The following is a 23,821-nucleotide window of genomic DNA, read 5'->3' on the forward strand; positions in this document are numbered from 1 at the left end:
GGGCTAGTTGTTGAATTCCTCATAATGCAGAGACATAATCTCCCTTTGTGCCAACTGAGTCTCCTTTTCTACTATCTATTTGCTCTTTACATATGATGTGTGAGAGTTAAGCTCGAGAGTGAGGTAAGTTTCCTACGGACGATTGTACTTCTTTCTTACATTCCATGAATGAGTAGAGTTCTAGAAGGATGTAGGAAAGGGGTATAACATCAAATCTTTTGCATTTGCATTGATAAGATATATATCCTTTCTTTCTCCATTGAAATTTTTTTCACACACACACACACACATTTAGAAGGACATTAACATCATTGTAAATCAAATAAATATTAACTTGTAAAAAAAAATTGCTCTATCTCTTTAAGGTTTATTGAGTTCTCTTCTACTCTTGCAATAGTGTGTGTGTGTGTGGTGTCCTAAGGGATCCATGTATATTCCTCTTATTAATTGTTCAAGTTTGGCTACAAGGCTTGGTGCTTAATTATCTTAAGGTCCACAAACTTAGGGATTTAAACTAATAGACCTAGACTTAGCTTGGTTACTCTTATGACCTAGACTTAAGGATAAAAGACTAATAGACCTTGGCCTTAGTAACCTTTAAATTATGCAAATTATGCAAATTTATTAAAACTAGGATCATTTCAACTTAAGGATAAAAGACTAATAGACCTTGGCCTTAGTAACCTTTAAATTATGCAAATTTATTAAAACTAGGATCATTTCAACTTAAGGACTACATATTTAAGTAACTATACATCAATCATAATACTATGTTTTACATTAGTAACTTGATTTTTTAAATCATTAATTAATACTTAATATCTTAGAGGCTAGGGTTCCCTATTGTGGATGAGACTATGGACGAGTAGACCAAGATAGATTGAGGCAAAATATGACTTAAACTAATTCTAATTTTAAAATACACAAGTCAAAGGTCATACTTTGCATTCTATCGTCACCTTAAGTTACAAAATTGCATTCCATCGTCACACGACAAATCCTAAGACCGACTTATTTTGTCTTCAATATGTCATTGAAGTGATAATAATTATTTATTAACATCATTTAAAAAAAAAAGAGAGTCACAAAGATCACTTACCCTAATATAAACACACTTGAGCATTGAAAATGTTTGGAGGCAACCTAATGTAGTGGATGACTAGTGGAAATCAAGTCACTCACGCCGACCAACAAGTTCTCATTAAAACAATATTGTGCAACTTTAAAAGTGAGTGGACTACAATATTATCCTTTGATAAAGTAGATACCAACTTGCAAATTGTATGTTGCAGGGATACAATGAACTTGCAATGGACAAGTGATGGTATCCTTGTTAATAAATGAGAAGTGAGCACCTTTTGGTCTCAAACCGTGTGTTGTTTGAGAACGTACAAAAAGTGGCCATGTCAAAGTGGGATCTTTCTCTTATATATTAAGAGTTGTGCTTGATAAATGAATGACTGTAGGAAACAACTTTCAGGTTTTTATATCAATGAGGATAATGACCAGCCCGCAGCCGGCGGCATGTGTGTGCGTGTGAGAGAGAGAGAGGGAGGGGGGGGGCAGGGAGGGGGGGGCCAGGGAGGGGCGCGGGAGTTTTCTCCCTTTGGTTGCCCTTGTTTTTCCATTCGTAATTTGATTGAACTACTCAGAGATCACGCACTATGAGCACTGTCCACCACGCTCCGGAGCACATCCGCGCGCTCTCTGACGAGGGTTCTTCTTCACCTCGCTCTCAGAAGCTCTCTGCACACAACCCTCTGATCTCTGTCGTTCATAAGGAGTGGGACGAAAGAGCGTTCAGGAGGGTGAAGCTCATCTGCAGCTATGGGGGGCGGATCCTCCCGCGCCCCCACGACAACCAGCTCAGGTACGTCGGCGGGGACACCCATGTGGTGGTGGTGAGTCGAAACGTAACCTTCAGCGAGCTCACGGCGAAGCTCTCCAAGACGTTTGCTGCTCATGCGGCGGTGCTGGTGAAATACCAGCTGCCGTGCGAAGATCTTGACACGCTCGTCTCCGTCTCATCCGAAGAGGATCTGGAGAACATGATGGAGGAGCATGACGAGCTCGAGGTGTCCTCCGGCAGTCGAGCTAGGCTGCGCTTGTTCTTGTTTCCGTCAAGACTGGAGAGGAGTTACACCGTGGGCTTGTCCAACGCTATGGCCAAGAGCGACAACCGATCGTGCGAGCGCTGGTTCGTGGATGCTCTCAACGACAACAGCTACTATATCACGCCACCGTTGGCGAGAGGGCAGTCGGAGATCTCATCTATCGTCACAGAGGTAGCCCCGGATACTATATCCAATATGGATGCGCTGGAAGAGTGGGCGGCGGCGGCGGCGAGCTACGGCGACACGAGTGTGCGGGAGCAAACGTCCTTCGACAACATAGTGGATTCTGGCACAGGTGCGATGTCGCCTACGACGCTATTTGGATCCTTGGTACAGCTTCACCATGTGGCCGCGGCAGGTGGATCCATTGAAGGGCCGAGCTCCGCCCCGAGCTCGCCCCTCAAGAGGAATCCCTTGCAGCAGCAGCAAGCGAGCACCGCCTTCTACTCAGCCCCTCCTGCAGTAATCTCCGCCCTGTCTGCGGTAGCGCGCGCAGCTGACTCCAATGCACCGCAGAAACCTGCAGATTCTTATGAAGAGACAGGTATGCTATCAACTCAACATCCTACTGCCGCATTGCCCTCTAGGTTTGGAGCTTCAGCTAGCCGTCCCTTATTGTAGATCGAAGCCCAGTCACCAGTTTGCTATCACTACTAGTTTTCACACAAAACCTGCAAGCTATGTATGTACACAATAATAATGGATGTACAATCGACCTCCAAGATTCTCATTTTCACATGTAAATAGTAATTTTCCAAAAAAGTTAAAAGATGTAATAATAGATGTACAATGGACCTCCAAGATTCTCACTTTTACATGTAAAGAGTAACTTTCAAGATTCTCATTTATTTTCACATGTATAGAGTAATTTTCCATTTTAAAAAAATAAGGCATTTTAGTTATAACTTAGCTAAAAAATATGCAAATTTTTAAAATAACCCTCAAAGTTTCAGGCTTTTTTTCTTCTAAATTAGTTCAAAAACTTGCAAATATATGTTGTCTTGAGAACAATGTTTTATGGGTGAACATTGATCACTACTTGCTCAGTTTTAAAACAAAACTCTATGTTGCCTTCGGCGTAGAATCGTCGAGTTCCATGATAGGGACCCAGGTTCAATGCCTGGTAGTTACACGAGGAATAGCATGCTTGTTGAGCTGATAGATTAGATCCACCCTCCCAATAAAACAAAACTGTATGTAATATTGCCATTTATTGTTAAATTTCTCCTATAAGTGTCATTTGTTGTTAAATTGCGTATATCTATGTTACATAGTTCAATTTAATTTGGTGTTCAATTGCCCACATAAAGTTAGTGAGACCACCTTAGTCATAATAACATTGATGGGTGAGATGGTAATTTGGAAACGAAATGCACCCAATTCGTGACATATACCATATATAACTCCATAGTCGTGGCTTGTCTACTACCTTGAATAGTAAAATATTTGGAAGGGTGGGTGGAATATCATATGCATGGTATGCATTGAGGGTAACCCTATATGCATTAGGGCTACCCTTAAGGCGGCCATAGGCATATGGCATGCCTATATGCAAGGCATGCATATGGGCTAGGATAGAGTACTGCCATGGGTAGCCCTAATGCATAGAGGACTTCCATGGGTAGTCCTCATACATAGAGGGATACCCTTAGGGCAGTCCACCATGGGAAGCCCTAATGCATAGAGGGTTTCACTTTATGCATGCCATATGCATATGGGTATGTGATCAAGGAAAAGGACTCCTCGATGGCATGCATATGGGCATGTGACCGAGGAAAAGGACACCTCGGCCACCACCAACTTGGAACCCTCTTCCGCCCATCTATTTCTATTTACGACTTTTTTTTTTGACATAGAGGTAATGAAGGTTGCCCTAAGGGTAATTCTAATGCATAGAGGGCAGCCATCGATGCATTAGGAGTATAAACGTAATCTTCAATGAGCTCACGGCGAAGCTCTCCAAGACGTTTGCTGTTCAAGCGGCGGTGCTGCTGAAATACCAGCTGCCGTGCGAAGATCTTGACACGCTCATCTCCGTCTCATCCGAAGAGGATCTGGAGAACATGATGGTGGAGAATGACAAGCTCGAGGTGTCCTCCGGCAGTCGAGCTAGGCTGCGCTTGTCAAGACTGGAGAGGAGTTACACCGTGGGCTTGTCCAACGTTATGGCCAAGAGCGACAACCAATCGTCCGAGCGCTGGTTCGTGGATGCTCTCAACGATAACAGCTACTACACGCCACCGTTGGCGAGAGGGCAGTCGGAGATCTCATCTATCGTCACAGAGTTAGCCCCGGATAATATATCCAATATGGATGCGCTAGAAGAGTGGGCGGCGGCGGCGGCACTAGTGTGCGGGAGCAAACGTCCATCGACAACACAGGTACGATGTCGCCTACGACACTATTTGGCTCCTTGGTTCAGCTTCACCATGTGGCCGCGGCAGGTGGATCCATTGAAGGGCCGAGCTCCGCCCCGACCTCAAGAGGAACCCCTTGCAGCAGCAACAAGCGAGCACCGCCTTCTCCTCAGCCCCTCCTGCAGTAATCTCCGCCCGGTCTGCGATAGCGCGCGCAGCTGCCTCCGATGCACCGCAGAAACCTGCAGATTCTTATGAAGAGACAGGTTTTCTATTAACTCAACATCCTACCTCCAGGTTTGGAGCTTCAGCTAGCCGTTTGCTATCAACTACTAGTTTTCACACAAATCCTGCAAACTATGTATGTACACAATAATTATTGGATGTACAATGGACCTCCAAGATTCTCATTTTCACATGGAAAAAGTAATTTTGCAAATTTTTAAAGATGTAAGGATGCACAATGGGACCTCCAAGATTCTCATTTTTACATGTAAAGAGGAACTTTCCAAGATTCTCATTTTTTTGGGGGTCTTTTGTGCGCGTGTGCATGTGCCATCAACATCCAGCAGGTTTTGAACCTAACACCTCATGCTTGGGACTTCAACACCTTATCGCTAGGCTGTGTCCAAAATTCTCATTTCTACATGTATAGAGTAATTTTCTATTAAAAAAATACAAAATTTAAGGCATTTTAGTTATAACTTAGCTAAAAAAGTTACAAATTTTTAAGATAACCCTCTAAAAGTTTTAGGAGTTTTTGTTCTAAAGTAGCTAAAAAACCTGCAAATGTATGTTGTCTTGAGAAAAATGTTTTTTGGGTGAACATTGATGACTACTTGCTCAAAATGTTTAGTTTTAAAACAAAACTGTATGTAATATTGTCACTTGCTGTTAAATTACTCCTATAAGTGTCATTTGTTGTTGTTGTGTATATGAGTGTTACATAGCTTAATTTAATTTGGTGTTCAATTGCCCACGTAAAGTTAGTGAGTCCACCTTAGTCATAATAATGTTGATGGGTGAGATGAAATTTTGAAATGAAATGCACCCAATTCGTGACATATACCATATATATTATACTCGGCTCCAAATCCTAAGATAAAAATTTGGAAATGAAATGCACCCAATTCATGACATATATCATACGTATTATACTCGGTTCCAATTCTATGCAATGAAGCACTCTAATTGAAAAATACAACTCCATAGTCGTGGCTTGTCTACTACCTTGAATGGTGAAATATTTGGAAGGGTGGAACCCACTTGGTGAAATATCATGTGCATGTTGTATGCATAGAGGGCATCCCTAAAGGTAGCCCTAATGCGTAGATGCATAGAGGGTAGTCGTCTATGCATTAGGGCTACCCTTAGGGTTGCCATAGGCATATGGCATGCCCATAATGCATAGAGGGTAGACCTCTATACATTAGGGCTACCCTTAGGACTGCCATAGGCATGGCCATATGCAAGGCATGCATATGGGCTAGCTAGAGAACTGCCATGGGTAGCCCTAATGTATAGAGGATTGCTATGGGTATCCCTAATACATAGAGGGCTACCCTTAGGGCAGTCCTCTATGCATATGGGCATATATAGAGGACTACCATGGATAGTCTTAATGCATATATAGAGGACTACCATGGATAGTCTTAATGCATATAGGGTTTCCCTTTATGCATACCATATGCATATGGGCATGCGATCGAGGAGGAAAAGGACTCCTCGGCCACACCATCAACCCGGAATCCTCTTCCACCCATCTATTTACTGCATTATTTTTTTTTGCATAGGAGGTGATTGACAGAAGTGAGCAGCTATTTGTAATGCAGCACATGCTTAGTTCCATAAGAGGAGATGTATCAAGATCTCAAGATACATGGTATGTGGATTCTGACACCTCTAACCACATGACTAGTCATGCTAAGTGGTTTAGAGACATGTAGAAAATGAAAAAAACCAAGTTATGTAGAAACAAGTGATGATATTGCGCATTCCATTGCGCATGTTGGTAAAGTGCCATTGTCTATGCAGGATGGCAAAATGAAGTACTTGGCAGATGTACTTCATGTTTCAAATATTAGAAAGAACCTAGTTTCTATTGGATAGATGGTTGAGCAGGGTCTGCAAGTGGGTTTAATCCTCAAGGATGTTTTGTGGAAGACTTCAAAAATCATTGTCGCTTAGTTGCATATTCACATAACCAATGCACTTGTGCCATATGTCAACATGGCAGGATGTTTACTGTGGATGTGAATATGCTTGAGATAAAGGCAGCCATGTTGACATATGGCACAAGTGCATTGGTTATGTGAATGTAACAACGACCGAAGTCTATGCAGGCCTAAAATATTGTTGCAGGTTTGCCAAAGTTTAAGGTTGATTGTATGCACAACGTACGTGAAGCATGCCAAACATGCTTTTCCACATGAAAAGCATGTTAGTGCAAGGCCATTAGATGTCATACATTGCAGGTTGTAGGTATTATGTTACGTTCATTGATGACCACACTAGGAAAGTGTGGATTTACTTCATGAAGGAGAAAAGTGAGATGTTTGCTCACTTTCAAAGATTTAAAGCCTTGGTCGAGAGAAGGAAAAAGGCATGCAAATAAATTTCCTGAGATTAGATGGTGGGGGGGAGAATATTTCTCCAATGAGTTCTGTAATTTTCTCAAGAAGCAGGGAATCAAGAGATAGTTTATATGTAGGTACACTCCGCAAATAGAATATTGTTGTTAAAAGGAAAAAACAAGCACATTGCAGAAGTGGCATGTGACTTGATGGCTGAAAACAATATTGGGCAAAAGTAGTAGCAACTGCTATGTACATATTATGAACATGACACCCACTGCAACTATTCACGATATGATGCCCGAACAGAAGTTTACAGGCATATGACTGGATGTGTCTCACTTGAAAGTGTTTGGGTGTATTGCATATGTGCATGTTCCTGATGAAGTAAGAACAAAGGTGGATCCAAATGTAGAGAAATGCATCTTTATTGGTTATGCTATGGAGGAGTAGAAAGGTTATAGATGTTATAACCGTACCATTCGTGAGATGCGAGTAAGCAAAGATGTCTTTGATGAGATGAGGAGCTGGTATGCACCAGTATAGTGAAGGCAATAGAGGATGAAGATGTAAGAAGTGCTGATGCTACACCACATGTAGAGCATCAATCACAAGTGCTTAGTGGACTTGGAGAGTCCTCTAGCAGTGGATCCAATGTTAGCCCATAGTTAGGCAGGTTGAGGATAGATGTAGGTACACATGTATCATACAGAGGGAAGGAAAGGGTAGATCAACCTTTTGTGCCTGATCTGTCCCAGCAGGTCACTCATATGTGGATGGTGACTCTAGCAGCTCTGAACAGAGCCTTGATGAGGAGCTTAGCATTCCATCTGTGGTGGTTACTCTTGGTGTAAGGAAAACGAGGGCTATTTTGGGGACACTTGGTAGTGATCCACGTGTACGCATGTTTACGAGAGTTAGGTACCCTGTTGATAGGTTGAGATATGATGGATAAACATCCCATCATTATGCTTACATGGTTAAAGCAATACAGGAATTGGAACCCACTTGTTTTGAGCAGGCACTTGGAAATAAGAAATGGGAAGATGCCATGAATGAGAAGATGGCAGCATTGGATTCAAATGCAATATGGAAGTTAGTGCCTTTGCCTAAGGAAAAGAAGGCAATTGGATGTAAGTGGGTGTATAAAGTCAAGCATAACGATGATGGTTCAGTCAGTAGGTGGTATAAGGCAAGATTGGTGGCCAAATACAGGCTTATGGCATTGACTATGAAGAGACATTCAGCCCAGATGCAAGAATGGCAATCATGAGAGCTGTCATTGCTATGGATGTAGCAAAGGGTTGGTCTTTATATGAGATGGATGTAACGAATGCCTTCTTGCATGGTGATTTTCAAAAAGAAGTTTACATGATGCAGCAACTAGGTTATGAGAGTGATGCACACCCAGATTTTGTGTGTAGGTTACACAAAGCCTTGTATAGCTTGAAGCACGCACCCAGAGCATGGTCAAACAAGATTGGGGAGTATCTTGTTACCATTGGATTTTACATATCCAATGTAGATTTTTCACTTTATGTGAAAAAGATAGACAGAGGGATCATGCTATTAGTCATCTATGTGGATGACTTGATTATCATTGGTGATAGTGATGTTGACATATAGGATGTTAGGAGGCTTTTGAAGCAAAAGTTTGAGATGAAGGATTTGGGTGAGCTGCGATATTTTCATAGAGGTGGTGAGATCACCTCATGGAATTTTGTTGTTACAGAGACAATATGGCTTGGACATGTTGTCCAAGTATGTATGACAGGCCGTAAGTCTATTTCAGTAGAACACAAAGCTTTTCGTAGATACCCACTATATACAGGCACATAATGGGTAGGTTGATCTACATAACCATCACTAGGCCAAACTTGAGTTATGCTATTGGAATTGTGAGTCAATTTATGCATACCCCTAGGAAACCATTTTTGGATGTGGCTAGACAGATTCTCAGGTACATAAAGTCCATAGTCGATTATAGACTTTTCTATGAGACTGGTATAGAGATATAGCTACATGGGTACACAAATGCTGATTGGGTTGGTAGTGTTGCAGACATGAGATCTACCAATGCTTTTATATTCTCATTTGGGAGTGCTGCTGTGAGTTGGAGCGGTAAGAAGCAGCCAATAGTTACCTTGTCGAGTACAGAGGCAGAGTACAGGGGTGTTGCTATGGCAGCTTGTGAGGTAGCTTTGTTTTAGAAGCTACTTGGTGATATGGGTGAGCCCATGGATAGGGCAGTTGCTCAGGGGGTGCACTACTAATAAGAAACCCTATATATCACGTGCATTCAAGGGGTATTTAAAAACCCCTTACTTGTGAATTTTTCATGAAAAAAATGATCCCTTTTTATTTATGGACTTATGCTTTTTTTCCAAAATCGATTAAAAAAACCTCTTCTATAAATGTATTTTTGTAAATTTACCTTAAAATTTTGAATTAAAAACCCCTTTTGATGAATTCATGTGCTATGCTTACATATTTTAGGTGAACACCCCAAGGGCAGTTGTAATTTATTGTGATAACATGAGTAGCATACAGTTGGCTAGTAACCCAGTATACCATGCTAGAACGAAGCACATTGAGGTGCACTATCACTTTGTGAGGGAGAAGGTTCTAACATGTGATGTAGATCTCGTATATGTCAGCACAAAGGATTAGGTGGCTAACATCTTCACCATGAAGGCATTGGGCACAGAGAAGCTCCACAGGTTTAGGAGCTTACTTGGAGTGCAATGTCTAGAGTTGAGCTCAAGGGAGAATGTTGAGATATCGAGCTCAACTAGCTCTACGGCGGACATTGATGACCAGCTTGGGTGACAACTTCCACACTTATGCCACTGGCATGGTTGGTGAGATTATAGTCAATATGCCACCACCAGTGGATGACAGGTTGTGTGACAGGAGTACTAGAGTTATGGCATAGTTATAGTGCCAGCTCATATAGTTGGGTTCACACTATAAACCAACCATTTTGTATGTTGTTGTAGGAGAGTACTTTCCCTTTATGTATGTTCTCTTGTCTTTTAGTTATATGGTTGTAGAGAACATAAGAACATAGAAGAAAATTTAGCCATCCATCTCTCTCTTGTGTGTGTGTGTGTGTGTGTGTGTGTGTTTTCTTGCAAGGAACTCAAGCTCTCTCTTGTGTGTGTGTGTGTGTGTGTGTGTGTGTGTTTTCTTGCAAGGAACTCAAGCTCTCTCTCTCTCTATCCCACATTCTCTTTATACTTATGAAAGCCCTCCATCTCTCTCTTGTGTGTGTGTTTTCTTGCAAGGAACTCAAGCTCTCTCTCTCTACCCCACATTCTCTTTATACTTATGAAAGCCCTCTATGCATGCCATATGCCTATGGCATGCGTAGAGGGGCAGCCCTAATCAATAGAGCTATGCATTATGTCTACCCATTGGCATGCGTAGAGGGGCAGCCCTAATACATAGAGCTATGCATTATGTCTACCCATGACAGCTCTCTATGCATGCCAATGTGCATATGGCATGCATAGAGGGTAGCCCTATCCATTACATATGCATTCCAATGTGCATATAGCATGCACAGAGAGTAGCCCTATGCATTTCATATGTATGATGCCAATGTGCATATAGCATGCATAAAGAGTATCTCTATATGCATAGGCCATGGTATCCCTACACCACCTGAGGAGGACTCACACAAGGATGAGGACGACGAGGAAGAGGTAGGGGAGGAGGAAGGATCTTCACTTGTCACAACTGTGGGAAGCTAGGACACATGGCTAGAGATTGCTCTATAGCTGCTAGACTCAATACTCAAGAAAATAAGAACAAAGAAAGTGTCCAGGGACAAGGCAAGAAGGAAAGGGGAAAACGTGGAATAAATGCACAGATGTTCATTAGATTTGAAGTGGATTTCGAGAATACCAGGTAGGGTTTTCATCAGTGAAAAGGTTTCCAGGAAGGGAAGGATGACAAGTTTGGGAGTCCATGAGGAGATAAAGGGATGATGACAGCCATCCAAGGTCAAAGGTTGGAATCCCATCATCAAGTTTAGCAGAGGGGGATGTCATGTGCAAGACATATACATGCTCATTCCAAGAGCTAATCTCTAATAGGCAACAAGAAAAGGCAAAAGTTTAGGGCAGCATGAGCCTGGCTCAAATGTGTGCATGAGAATCTCCGAAAGGAATAGAGGACTGTCAGCTTACAACTATTGTTGTATTGGCCGCCATAGATTACAGGTCGGCCAAGTTCCTTGCATAAGAAGGGCCTATAAAGGGCTATGCCAAGATCATTGTTGGATCATTAAGTCCTTTGTGGACTAAGTCCATGGACTAGGGATTAGATAGGTGCAAGGAACCTGTAGGCCAGCTAGGTTTCTTGCATAAGAAGGGCCTATAAAAGGCTATGCCAAGATCATTATTGGATCATTCAGTCCTTTATGGGCTAAGTCAGTAGACTACAGCTTAGATAGGTGTTTTTCCACTTTTTCAAGGCATCCTATGGCTAGCAAAGATTGTACTTCCTTTTTGTACATTATGAATATACTAAAACTCGGCTATCTCTCTCTCTCTTCTCTCCATCTCTTGCTTGCATTTTGCATCGAGTTGTTCCAAGAAAGGTGTTTAGGTCTAAAAGAAGACTCCCAGAGCTTCTGCATGTGACAAATGTATAAGTATTCATCCTCCCTAGGGCAGTGTCTCAATATGTCATCCTTACCTCTTCTATACAGAGTTTTGTAATCAATTGGTAAGGTTCTGCTTCTTTTAGCAACCTCCTTATCTCAATATTTCATCCTTACCTCCTCTATAAAGAGTTCTACAATCAATCAGTAGGGTTCTGCTTCTTTTAGCAACCTCCTTGCTAGATCTTTCCTTAGCTTCTTTCCCTTTGGAAAACCAATAGCTAGGAAGTTAACGATATCTACTCCAATTGGTGATTCACCATTAGGTATGCGAGATAGATGATTAGCCATGACATGCTTTTTGTCAGGTCTTATATGAAGTAAAATTCAAGAGGAATCAACCACCACCTAGTGATTCTCCATGTGGCACAAGGTTTATTAATAAGGTATAGCAAGGCTTGACAAATTTATTTAGCTAATAAGTAATGTCAAAATTTCTTCACGGCATACACCATTCCTAACCCATCACGCTTAGTGGTGGTATAACTCATTTTAGCTTGGCAAAACTTATAGGGTAGTCCAGTTTATGTTCTTCTGCTAGCTATGCTAGGATGCATTATCCAAAGCATGAGTTTAGAGATATGCGATAAAGTCTGCATGTTCAAATATCTTTCGTAAGCAGGATAAATGCTCCTTCCATGATGAATGAACACATAAATCATCTAAGAAAATTTCAAGAAATGTCCTTAGAAAATCTTTAAAGGCAATGTTAATAAGTCGTTGGAATGTGGTTGGTGCATTCATCAAGCCAAATGACATAACTCTCTAACTAAGCGTAAACTCAGTATTCTATAACAAAAGCAATTTTAGCTTGATCCTCCCAAGCAATAGAAATTTGGTTATATCCTAAATAGCTATCTAAGAAGATGTATACTTCCTTGCCAGCTACTCTTTGAGTATGTGTTTTGAATCTAGCAAGGGGTAATGATCTCGTCTTGTTACTACATTAACCTTCTTGAGATCAACACATACTTGCAATTTTCCATTCTTTTTAGGCACACAACCACAATGGGTGATACCCAATCCAAATGTTTAATCTCATTGATGAGCTTGTCTATCTCTTCTTTAACAACTTTAGTATACTTTGGATTCATTGGATAAGGTCATTGATGGACACGTTTAGCATCTAGAACCATGGGGATTGTGTGCTACACAACCTCAGCAAAGTACTCCTATCATGGTAAGTCCATGTGAAGTAATCCTTATATTCCTTGAGGAGGTTAATGATTTCAGCTTCTTGACTCTACGTGAGGTGTTTTGCTATAAAGATTGGCTTAGGGTCTTCCCTAGGTTCAATCATAGGCTCCTTCTGCCGGACCATCATAGACTCCTTCTACCAAGTTCAGCCAAATCTACTCCCTTTAATTTAACCAAACCATCATAGACTCCTTTTGCCTCACTTGTCAGTTTTTGCATAGCATTATCAAACACTAAATTGTGGTACCCAATTGTAAAATATTTATAGTGCTCTAGGGAAGGGCGCAAATCAGGTGTTGACTCATGATTGTTTTCAATTTCTTTAGCTGTAACTTTTGCTTCTTTCTATTTTTGGACCAAAACTCTATTCTTCTTTCACCTAGTAGAACAATTAAGCTTTGGTTTGTCAGGAAACATTGATTTTGGCTATCAACTCAGTGATGAAAGGAGGATTGCAGCACATGACTTTTTGTAATTCCTCTCCCAATTGTCAATAAACTTGCAATATGCATTGAATGCACCAACATACTATAGCCGTTGGGTAGTAGTTGTCCTCTCTTATATTCTTTTATGAGATGATTGGCCACATAGCATTTACATCTCTGCCATTTTTTAAGATTCTCCTTGGTTTTTTAAGGAACCTCATCTCTTTCTTTAGATTGGGAATTGGTATCAGATTCATAGCTACTCCCTTTAGTTTTGGTTTCATTTCCCACGATTTCTCTTGATATTGTTAGCTCTTTTTTGCTCGTAGTATTTGAGGAGTTGGTGTTGCTTTTTTGCTCGTAGTATTTGAGGAGTTGGTGTTGTTTCTTTCCGGTCTCTATTTCATACTCCTCACCATTAGCGCTTGTGTCACAATCATCCCATGTGGACTCAAGTTCACTATAACCAATCCCTTTGATATCGAAATGTAGAGCATGGATCTTTCGTAATGGCATAACCTTGGGGAGCTCTTCACCACCATCAAGTGTAACCCATGTAGATCCTCTAGTTCCCCAACTATCGATTGTAGTCATCATATGTATCCACTTTAGATCATCTTCAGGATCAATAGCTTGTTTTTCAGCATCCTTGTAGGTTGGGTTCTTCCCTACATCGGTCTCTTCTCTGCAAGTATAGCAGTATTGCAACAATGGGACTGAATGAGTGGTGGTGTCTGAACGATTTTCAAAAAGTCTTCCACTACCTATAGGATGTATGTGGTTAAATCACAAGATCAACCTTGATGATGGAATCATCGAATGACATGGTTCTTAGACCAATCATGCTCCATCTTTGCCTCTCACATGAAGGGGTGTCCTAAGATCATCTCATATGATTTAGATTGTTTAGAAACCTCCATAACAATGAAAGTATGTTTAACCCAATGTTTAAGAACCTTGATCTTTAAATCTCATAACATCCTGATAGGTTTAGCGACAGTCCCGTCAACCATCGTGAGACTTCCAGACGTGGCTTAACCATCTTTTCCCATCATTTCTTGGTGATTATGCTCTCCCGCACCACCATCTTTGACTCCCATTACTGTGATGCCTTTGGCAATGACTAGTAGTAATGTATTAGCCTTATCACCTTCAAAGTATTGTCCCAGTTGATAAAGTGGAATTTTAACCATAGATTTGGTATTTTCTTCTTCTACTAGGATTGTTGATTTGGGCACCACTCAAGGTATCTCCATTGTATAGTGGACATGCCTTATGTATGTTATCAATCCTACTCCTAAATTGAGTTATCCATTAAGAAGAGCTCTCATTGCTTCAAACAATTCAGGATCTCCACTCAATTGGGCGATTATCGCTGTACTTGTTTGTGAGGCCATAAAATCAAACTACAAGTGATGGAGGCCTCAGTCTCTTCCATGATGACATTGGGCACATCCAAGAGCTTGTGAGTCTTAGTAGTAGTAGTCGTCGTTAAGGTACTAGGGTATATAGTATCTAAGACTCACTTTCTTGGGCTTTAATTTTCAACTCCTCTTGTGTCTCAGTAGTAGTAGTCGTCTTAAGGTACTAGGGTATACAGTATCTAAGACTCACTTTCTTGGGCTTTAATTTCAACTCCTCTTGTGTTTCAGTAACTAAATCACTGAGTTCTTGGACTTTCTTAATCTCCTTCCAAGGGTTAGGATAATAGCCAAGTTTCATCATATGAGACTTAATTTCAAGAATTACATGTTCCCTTAGGTCTCCCTTTGTCTCCTTTTATCGTGTTCTTAATTTTAGGTGGTATCCCCCTACCAAGTTTAGAATCAACCCTTCTATCCAAGTCCTCATCCAGGTCCCTAATGAAGATTGGCTCCTCTTGAGGTGTTCCCATATTTGTCTTTTTGGTCTCGTTTGTTTTCCCATTCTTAATTTACTTTTTTATCTTATGGCCATTCTTCTTCTTAGACTTTGCTATCGAGGCCACTAATCATTTCTCAAGAACATGTTAGTTTTGAGCATGTAGTCGAGTGATAGCATTCAAACATGTGGGATCTAGATTTTTTAAGATCCACCTTTGTGTTTGATTACTTATCCCAATCATGTTTAGGGGAGTGATGATGGGTCCCATCTATGGACTTGTCACCACAAGCTGTTGGGGTAGTCTTTAATCTAATGATCTATGTCACATGGTTACAAATAGCCATCTATGGACTTGTCACCACAAGCTGTTGGGGTAGTCTTTAATCTAATGATCTATGTCACATGGTTACAAATAGCCAACGGCATGGTACAGCTTGGTTGAGTTGAGGAAACTTTACAAGGCATTCTAAAACTCTATGGGGACCTTAATAGTGGTGGTAACATTAAAGAGGCATTCTCCTTCCCATTGCATTGATGTCCCGGCCCCTTCCCATACCGGATAAGTTGGGAAACTCGCTTGACTCCCCCTCTCTCATCAACTACATAATAGTCCAAATGAAGCTCTGTGGTGTCCTTAAAGAAGTGTGGAATGAGTTCGACATCCACCTCATATTGTTAGTAATTAGTAGGCTCCTCGAAGCTGACTTGATTAAGAGGTGTCACCCTTGGTGGAGGTGGTTGCAGTCCTAAGACTAGTCGAGGTAATGGCACATTGGGTGCATTGTGCATGCCCTTTGATAGGAGTTATTATGTGGAATTCTCAACCATTGCTTGATTTGTTACAAGATCGAGGGCTAGTGTTTTGTGGTAGTGCTAGGCAGGACTAGTTGTGGTCTCACTGTGTTGGCAATAACTTGTAGGCATGTTCGGCAATCTTGGGCTTTGTGACCATAGTGTCCACAGGAGCCACAATTACCATTGTAACTAGGCCTTAAGATTGGAGTGGTATATCCTTGATGACAAATGGAACACCAATGAAGATCTCTCCTTGGGTACATGTGTACATTGTCCGAAGCTTTGTTGGTCTTCATTTCCTCCTAGAGGGCTTTTGAGAAGTCAGTCCAAGTCATTTATGTTAGTCTTTAGCTATACAGGTTTCGCAGGTGGGGCTACGACTACTGGATATGTTGACACAACAAACATAATATGAAGCTCTAACTCCCCTTATTATCAAGTTATCCTCAAGTAGGATGGCATTAGTTATGACATCCCCCCAAGTGTGGTGATACCTCTAATGACCAAACCATTATAGATATCTTCATGTTTAAGCCCATGGATGAATCAATCGAGCATTTGATTGTTGGAGAAGTGCTCATGTAGAGTATAGCGAGAGTTCAAATGCTTGAGACAACTAATAAAATCTCAATGACTCGTCTTCTTCTCTCTTAGATTTATGTAACTATGAATCCATGCTTCACAAAGCTCCCTCATGCACAAACTGCTTTAGGAATAACCGTTGAAGACTGGTTCTTTAACTCTCAAGGTCTAATACCAATCACTAGCCTTGCCATCTAGAGTAAGGCTAAAGGTGTTGGTCTTTGCAAGCTCATTTCTCTCACCTAATGCCTCACAAACTTGATTGAAGACCTCGAGATGTCTTCTAGGATCGCCCTCTCTGTTGAACTTATGTGTGAGCTTTGTGATTTGTGTAGCCTTTCTAGAGCTACTCTACCTGTTATCTATCATAAATGGCCCTATACTTTCCATTCCTTTGTACTTTGGCTTGCACTTTTATTTCTTTGTGCTATACATGAGAACCATGTCCCGACTTTGATTTCCTTATCTTTGAGCTTCTCATTGAACCATTCCTTGTGCCTCATCTTTTTGATTGTTTCTTGCACCTTGGCATTTTGACGTTCTATAAACTGCATGCAATCTAGCTTCTCCTAATAAGTGTTCAAGCTCAAACAATCAATCGATTAGGATATTTCCTATCAACCTTTTGTTAACAGTAATTCTTAAGCTTGGTACTAAGAATTCCATGGGCATGATGACAACATTTAGTTTGTGTGTCAAGTTGAAAGGTGTAGTGTGAATCGCCACATTATAGGCAGTTCTGTAAGCCCAAAGAGAAGTTGGTAACTTCTATTCCTAGTCATTATATGAGGCTTCAACTGTCTTGTTCAGGATAGCATAGATAACCTTGTTGGTACTTTCAACCTAGAAAATTTTGGTAAAACCGTAGCATAGATAACCTTGTTTGTACTTTCAACCTATACTACTCCCAGTCATTATGTGAGGCTTCAATTGTCTTGGTCAGGCTAGCATAGATAGTCTTGTTTGGTGCTTTCAACCTAGCCATTAGCTTGGGGGTAATAGCATGAGGATTTATGATGTTGTGCTACTATGAATTCGCTCAGCAAAAACTTGATCACATCATTAATGAAGTGAGTCCTTCTATCATTTACTAGTTCGAGTGGGCACCCAAATTTGGTATTAATATTCTCATATGGGAATTCGGTTGTTGCCCTGGAATCAGCCTTTGTGTGATCGCACATGCCTCACCCCATTTGGTATAGTAGTAGTAGGCAATGATAAATCATGCTTATCTTGAGCAGCTGGACTAATTGGTCGGACAAAGTCAGTACCCATTTCTCAAATGGATGTAGGGAAACTAAAGGGTGCAGGGGCATTCTATTTGTTATAAACCCCAGTAAATCGATGACATTCACGAATTCTGGTGCATCTCCGAACAAGGTAAGCCACTACAAGCCTGCTTATAAGACCTTCTTCATAATAGTATATCTACCAAGAAATGTTCTCTAGCCACACCGGAGTGGGCTTGCTTAAGGACATCGACATATGCGAATTCTTGAGGACATCACCTCATAATTTCATCTTCTCCTAGGTTGTACAATTTCCCTATAATCAACTAGTAGGGGCCTATTGTTTTAATAAGGCATCTCAATTAAGGAGTCTCTCTTAAGGAAGACCGTTAGCCAAATAGTGGATGATCTCTTTAGCCCATTCTAGAAAAATGCAGAGTTCATCATCCACTCTGACCGGTAGTTCTCCATTAGGGATGCACGACAAGCACTCGACATGCATATGTTATGAGCCCACATGGTCTCACAATGAAATCCAACTCTAGCAAGATTAAAAGCTATCAGGTTATCCTTCTCACAGTGCAAGGCTTATTGACTAAGTAAAGAAGTGCCTAATGGTCTACGAAAATTAAGAACCTATTACAAAACATAATGGCTTCTTTATAGCAAAGACCATCGATAAACCTTCTCTTTATATGGTGGTGAGGTTGTCAACATAATTCAATTGGGGCTAGTGAAGCTAACATGAAAATCCATGTTATGCTCTCTTGGTTGTGTTGATACATAGCCAATTGTTGATGTGCCGAAATGTTAATGTGCGCATGAAAGATAATATCCCAATAAGGAGATCTTAGGATTGGTGCACTTGCTAAGGCCTTCTTGAGAGTGTCATAGGATTTTTGACACTCATTTGTCCATTCAAAGATGACAAGTGCTCTATACAAGGGTCTTGCTATGTTAGCGTATAAGATTATCAATCTTCTATAGTACGTTCACGATGTGTCCCATTGGAAACCCTTGAAGTTTGTGGGTGTGGTGGAAGCTCAAGAATCAGCTTCACCTTGTTGTTATCGATACAAATGCCATGTTCTAAATTGACGTGGCCCAATATGATCCCATGTCTCACCCAAGACTGGCATTTAAGTTTATTAAGGGGTATCCTATATAGTCTGCATTTTTCAACTACCTTCCTCAGGCACTAGAGATGTGCTTTCCATTTGGAACTAACATAAAGGTCATCCATGAAAACCTCAAGGAACTCCCTTAGGTGTTCCTTGTATACTGTGCACATAAGGCTTTAAAAAGTATCTTGGGCATTAGATAGGCCAAATGGCATAAGTCTGTATTATGCGTAGGCCAAATCGATTAAGGGATATCTTGTAAAATCTACATTTTTCAAGTACCTTCCTCATGCACTAGAGATGTGCTTTCTATTTGGAATTAATGTAAAGGTCACCCATGAAAACCTCAAGGAACTCACTAAGGTATTCCTTATATATTGTGCACATAAGCCTTTGAAGTACCTAGGGCATTGGATATGCCAAATGGATAGAAATGTCATGTTCTAAATCTATGTGGCCAAATATTACCCCATGTCTCACCCAAAACTAGCATTTAAGTGGGTTAAGGGATATCCTATACAATCTATATTTTTCAAGTACCTTCCCCAGACATCAGAGATGTGCTTTCCATTTGGAATTGGCATAATGGTCATCCATGAAAACCTTAAGAAACTCTCGAAGGTATTGTATATTGTGCACATAAGCCTTTAAAAAGTGCCTAGGGAATTGGATAGGCTAAATGGCATAACTCTGTATGCATAAATACCCCATTCTATGGCAAATACAGTCTTACGTTGATTGTTTGAGTCGATCTCCACTTGGTTATAACCCGAGAACCCATCAAGAAAGTTGTAGTCCTTATTCCAACACATGCTCAGTGAATGACAATAGGTAATGGGACTTTACCATAGCTGCATTGACCTTTTTGAGATTAACATAAACTTGGATCTTTCTTAGACACTATGACTCTTGGGGATAGCCATTCTATATGTTCTATCTCCAGCTTTGATAAGTTTTTCAGTTTTTTCCTTGACCATTTTGAAGTATTTTGGATTCATCATCTACAATGGGAACAGTGTGTTTGACCACCTCCGGAGTTACACCTTCCATGTCACTGTATTAAGCAGTCTTGGAACTCTATAAGAAGGTCAAGTAGGTTCTTTTTTACCACTAAGGGGCTAAGTCTTTCCCAATGTATGCTGGTTTCAGATCCTCATCAAGTCTCACTAGATTAACCTCCTTAACTTCAACCAGTCCGTTGCAACACATTCTAGGATTTTAATTAGGAGTCCTCTTTCCCTTCTCAAAATGTACAAAGTGGTTGCATCACCCATGTTATATGTTTTGAAGTGCTCGGACACCTACCTAAGGTCTTTCACGCGCGCTAACGCTCTCTTATAAGATGGGCTTAGCTTCTTTTTTCAACCTCTATAAAGGCTTTGCTCTTTGCTCTTCTTGAGCAAGAGAGTTTTTTTATTCTTCTAATCTTGAGTGTTCATCTTTCTCCATAGCCATTAACCTAACCAGAACTTCAAAAATATTAAGCTCGTTCTGCCATTTGATGATGGCAAAAGTTTACATGGGACTCTATGGCCTCAATGTATGAAAGCCAATGGTCTTCCCTAGAAGAGATTATCTTAGTTCAAAGTTCTTGATTCTTAGATTTCACCAAAGCCCCATGGGTTTTGCAGTGGCCCCATCAACAAGCTTGACTATTAGATTGGTAGTGTTAAGTGAAGGTTGGCCCGACTTCTCCCAGCACTGCTTGTTAGTAATGATGCTAGCTCTAGCCCGACTTCTCCTAGCACTGCTTGTTAGTAATGATGCTAGCTCTAGCCCGACTTCTCCCAACACTGCTTGTTAGTAATGATGCTAGCTCTAGCCCCTTCTAATCTATCATCCATCTAATCCTTTAGGTCCTTCCATAGGCTTGGGATTCCTTGCAACCACAAGGAGCCAAGAAAAATCTGGATTTGAGAGGAAAGAAATAGGGTGAGTCCTGCAATATCTCTTGGGGTATGTCCATTATCACTTACATAGCTATTGAGGCCGGTAATAGTATATGGAATATGTATACGCCCCTTTAAATGTGGCACTCTTCTTTCATCTCCTAGGATCTTGGAGGTAATGGCTTCAAAGATTTTGTCCTCTTCGCCTATTCCTTGTTCTGATTCTCCTTGGGTTGTGGAACGGACTGGATCTTTACTTGACCTTCTCTTTAGCAAGGTGAAATCGACATCTACATTGGCATCCACTTTGATAATGGGAGATACTAGAGGTTTAGTATATCCATTTGACATTCCCTTTGTTCAACTACTTCTACCAACTTGTTAGGCAGGTTGCTAGGGTTTATGACTAGTTCTTCTTTGTCTCTAGCGGGGGCTGAGGTTCAGTATGGGAGCTACTGGAGGTTCAACATATCCATTTGGCATGCCCTTTGCTAGGCTATTTCTACCAGCTTTTTAGGAAGGTTTCTAGGGTCTATGCTAGTTCTTCTTGGTGCCTAGTTGGCTGAGGATTTGATTCCTCCTCACAGGAGGATGAGGGGATGTTGGTAGTTGTGTCCTCACACTTGAACCCTCTTGAATTTCCACGTAGTCTTTCCCTTGTCCTATCTTCTTATACCTTTGTCTTCTGGCTGTAGAGATGCCCTTTGAGTGTTGGAATTATTTGAATTATTTGGCATTTATGGATTTATTTAATGGATATTTATTTTATATGCAAGTGAGACTGATCACCTCTAACTTGTCACATATTTTGAGCTTATATTGTGAATGCCAATGCAGATCAGTGATGACAGGGTTAGTGTGTGGGATGTGTATGGATCCATTGGGCTTGCATCGATGAAAATTTATTGACGTATGGCGCATGGTGATTATTTATGATCGGCAATGGCAGTGATATTTTATGTGCACATTAGTGTACAACATTTTGATATACATTAGTTCTATTTCATAAGTGAACCTTAGAGTGTTCACACTTTTGTATTTAGGCTTATACAAGCCCAAAGTGGAGATCCATATTTTGGCTACATGTATTTTTGGCTCTTGCTTTTTGTACAAGGAAATATATTTAAAATACACCATGAAGAGAATGTGAGCCACTCTTATGGTGGTGGGGGAGATTTAACCCATTATTGTGTCATGCATAAGCTTTTCATCTATTTTGAGCTTTGAGTATTCCTCTCAAGTTTATTTTTATAGAGGGCCAACTGTGAGCTTCCAGCATTGGTATCAGAGCCAGAGCCAGAGCTAGAGAGCCAGAGCCAGAGCTAGAGAGGTATCAGAGCCAGAGCTAGAGAGATTTAACCCATTATTGTGTCATGCATAAGCTTTTCATCTATTTTGAGCTTTGAGTATTCCTCTCAAGTTTATTTTTATGGAGGGCCAATTGTGAGCTTCCAGCATTGGCATCAGAGCCAGAGCCAGAGCTAGAGAGGTATGTTGTACTTCTACCATCGTACCTTCCTATTAGAAAAAAAAAGTTATGAATTGGGAACTCAGACAGCCCGGGACTATTGTCCTTTGTGCAAAGGTGAGGAACGCTGGCACAAAACCCAGTGTGACAGTAATTTGTCAGAGCGCCACTCGAGTAAATAGGCGTCTATAGTGGACATTCGCCAGCGCACCAGCCACCGACAAGCAAACACACCGGCTAGCAAACACACCGACTAGCAAACACACGCAGAACTACCAACACACCGGCAAGCATAAGGGAGCACATAGCACAGCTAGCGCACCAACAACAATCACTGACGGTAGCACCAATGGTGGACGGCATGGCCGCGAACCGACGCACCTCACCCCCGTCCCACAAATCAAGCGTGGATGTCTCCTAAGAGACAATGGTTTATACCCGGCTCCTCGCATAGTCTCCTCCACACTATGTGGGATTATAGGCACCTGCATGATGGCAGCCTCTTGGTGAGGCCCATGAGAGAAGAAGAAGAAGGAGAGAAAAATAGAAGAAGAAGAAGAGAGAATAAGAAAAAGAGAAGAGAAGAGGAAGAAGAGAGAAGAAGAAGAGAGAGAAAAGAAGAGGGAAAGAGCAGAAGAAGAAGAAAAAAGAAAAAAAAGAAATATATATATATATATTTCATCTTTTTGAAGGGGTCCGATCTTTTTGAAGGGGTCCGATCTTTCCACTCTTTGTTTTGTTCCACATCTTCGATTTCTTCAAAGCATCTACAACAATGGATTCCGATGAACGGCACTCAACCTCCAATGATTTTGATTATGTCACCTCTTCCCACTCCTACTTTGGAGGAGTGCATTCTTCTGCTCGAGATGAAACTTGAAGAACAATGCAAACGCGAGCGCATTCCAGAAGAATCTCTCAATGTCATGCCTCTCGAAGATGATCACTTGAGTAAGATTCTCAAATCCGTTTTCGACTCACAAACAGACTCACAAGGACTCCACCAGGATCAACCGTCGTGCATTCACGTTCTCCAAATTTGATGGTGGTAAAAAAAGATGGTCGTTTAGTTCTTTCTTGGTTGACTCAATTTGATGATTATTTTGCTAGTGAACGCTTCTTTGAGGAAGATAAAATAAAGTGTGCTACTAATCATTTGAGTGATCGAGCTTCATTGTGATGGAACGCACTTCGCATGGGTCCTATACCAAGCCTCTCACATGGGATCAATTCCAAGACAAATTCACGTCTGCTTTTCTTCCTCCACAATTCCACCTTAACACTCATCAAGCATGGAATCTTCTCTGCATGACATATCGTGATATAGTTTCTCAATACACGAAGAGATTTTGGCAATCACTTCTTATGCTTTGTATGCTCGAGGATGTTCCTGAAGACTCACTCTAACAAAAGTATGAGGATGGTCTTGAGACAACTATTCAAGGCAGATGTGAACATGCTCAAACCAACTTCTCTTGATGACGCACGCAATCTCTCTTGCTCATGATTCCGAGCACAAGAAAGGTTTGCCTCTACAAT

At 41.1% G+C, this 23,821-nt stretch overlaps 1 protein-coding gene across 1 annotated transcript; it reads left to right on the forward strand.

The window, feature by feature from the left end:
- The first annotated feature begins 1,592 nt into the window (after positions 1 to 1,592).
- On the forward strand, positions 1,593 to 4,942 carry LOC147638598 (uncharacterized). Its single transcript, XM_086798795.1, has 2 exons — positions 1,593 to 2,731; positions 4,009 to 4,942. Exons 1-2 carry the CDS (start codon positions 1,665 to 1,667, stop codon positions 4,727 to 4,729), a joined length of 1,788 nt encoding a protein of 595 aa, XP_086654921.1. The 5' UTR covers positions 1,593 to 1,664; the 3' UTR covers positions 4,730 to 4,942.
- Positions 4,943 to 23,821: the final 18,879 nt, after the last annotated feature.

The sequence above is a fragment of the Cibotium barometz genome, chromosome 5, assembly GCF_041138505.1.
Source record: "Cibotium barometz isolate CiBa-2024 chromosome 5, ASM4113850v1, whole genome shotgun sequence".
Taxonomy (NCBI): domain Eukaryota; kingdom Viridiplantae; phylum Streptophyta; class Polypodiopsida; order Cyatheales; family Cibotiaceae; genus Cibotium; species Cibotium barometz.

Bases quoted from the DNA above. Each gene is read 5' to 3' on its own strand.
- LOC147638598 (XM_086798795.1), top strand. From the start codon at position 1,665: ATGAGCACTGTCCACCACGCTCCGGAGCACATCCGCGCGCTCTCTGAC. The intron at 2,732-4,008 runs GTAGATCGAAGC...ATTCTAATGCAT, and splicing joins TCAGCTAGCCGTCCCTTATT to AGAGGGCAGCCATCGATGCA.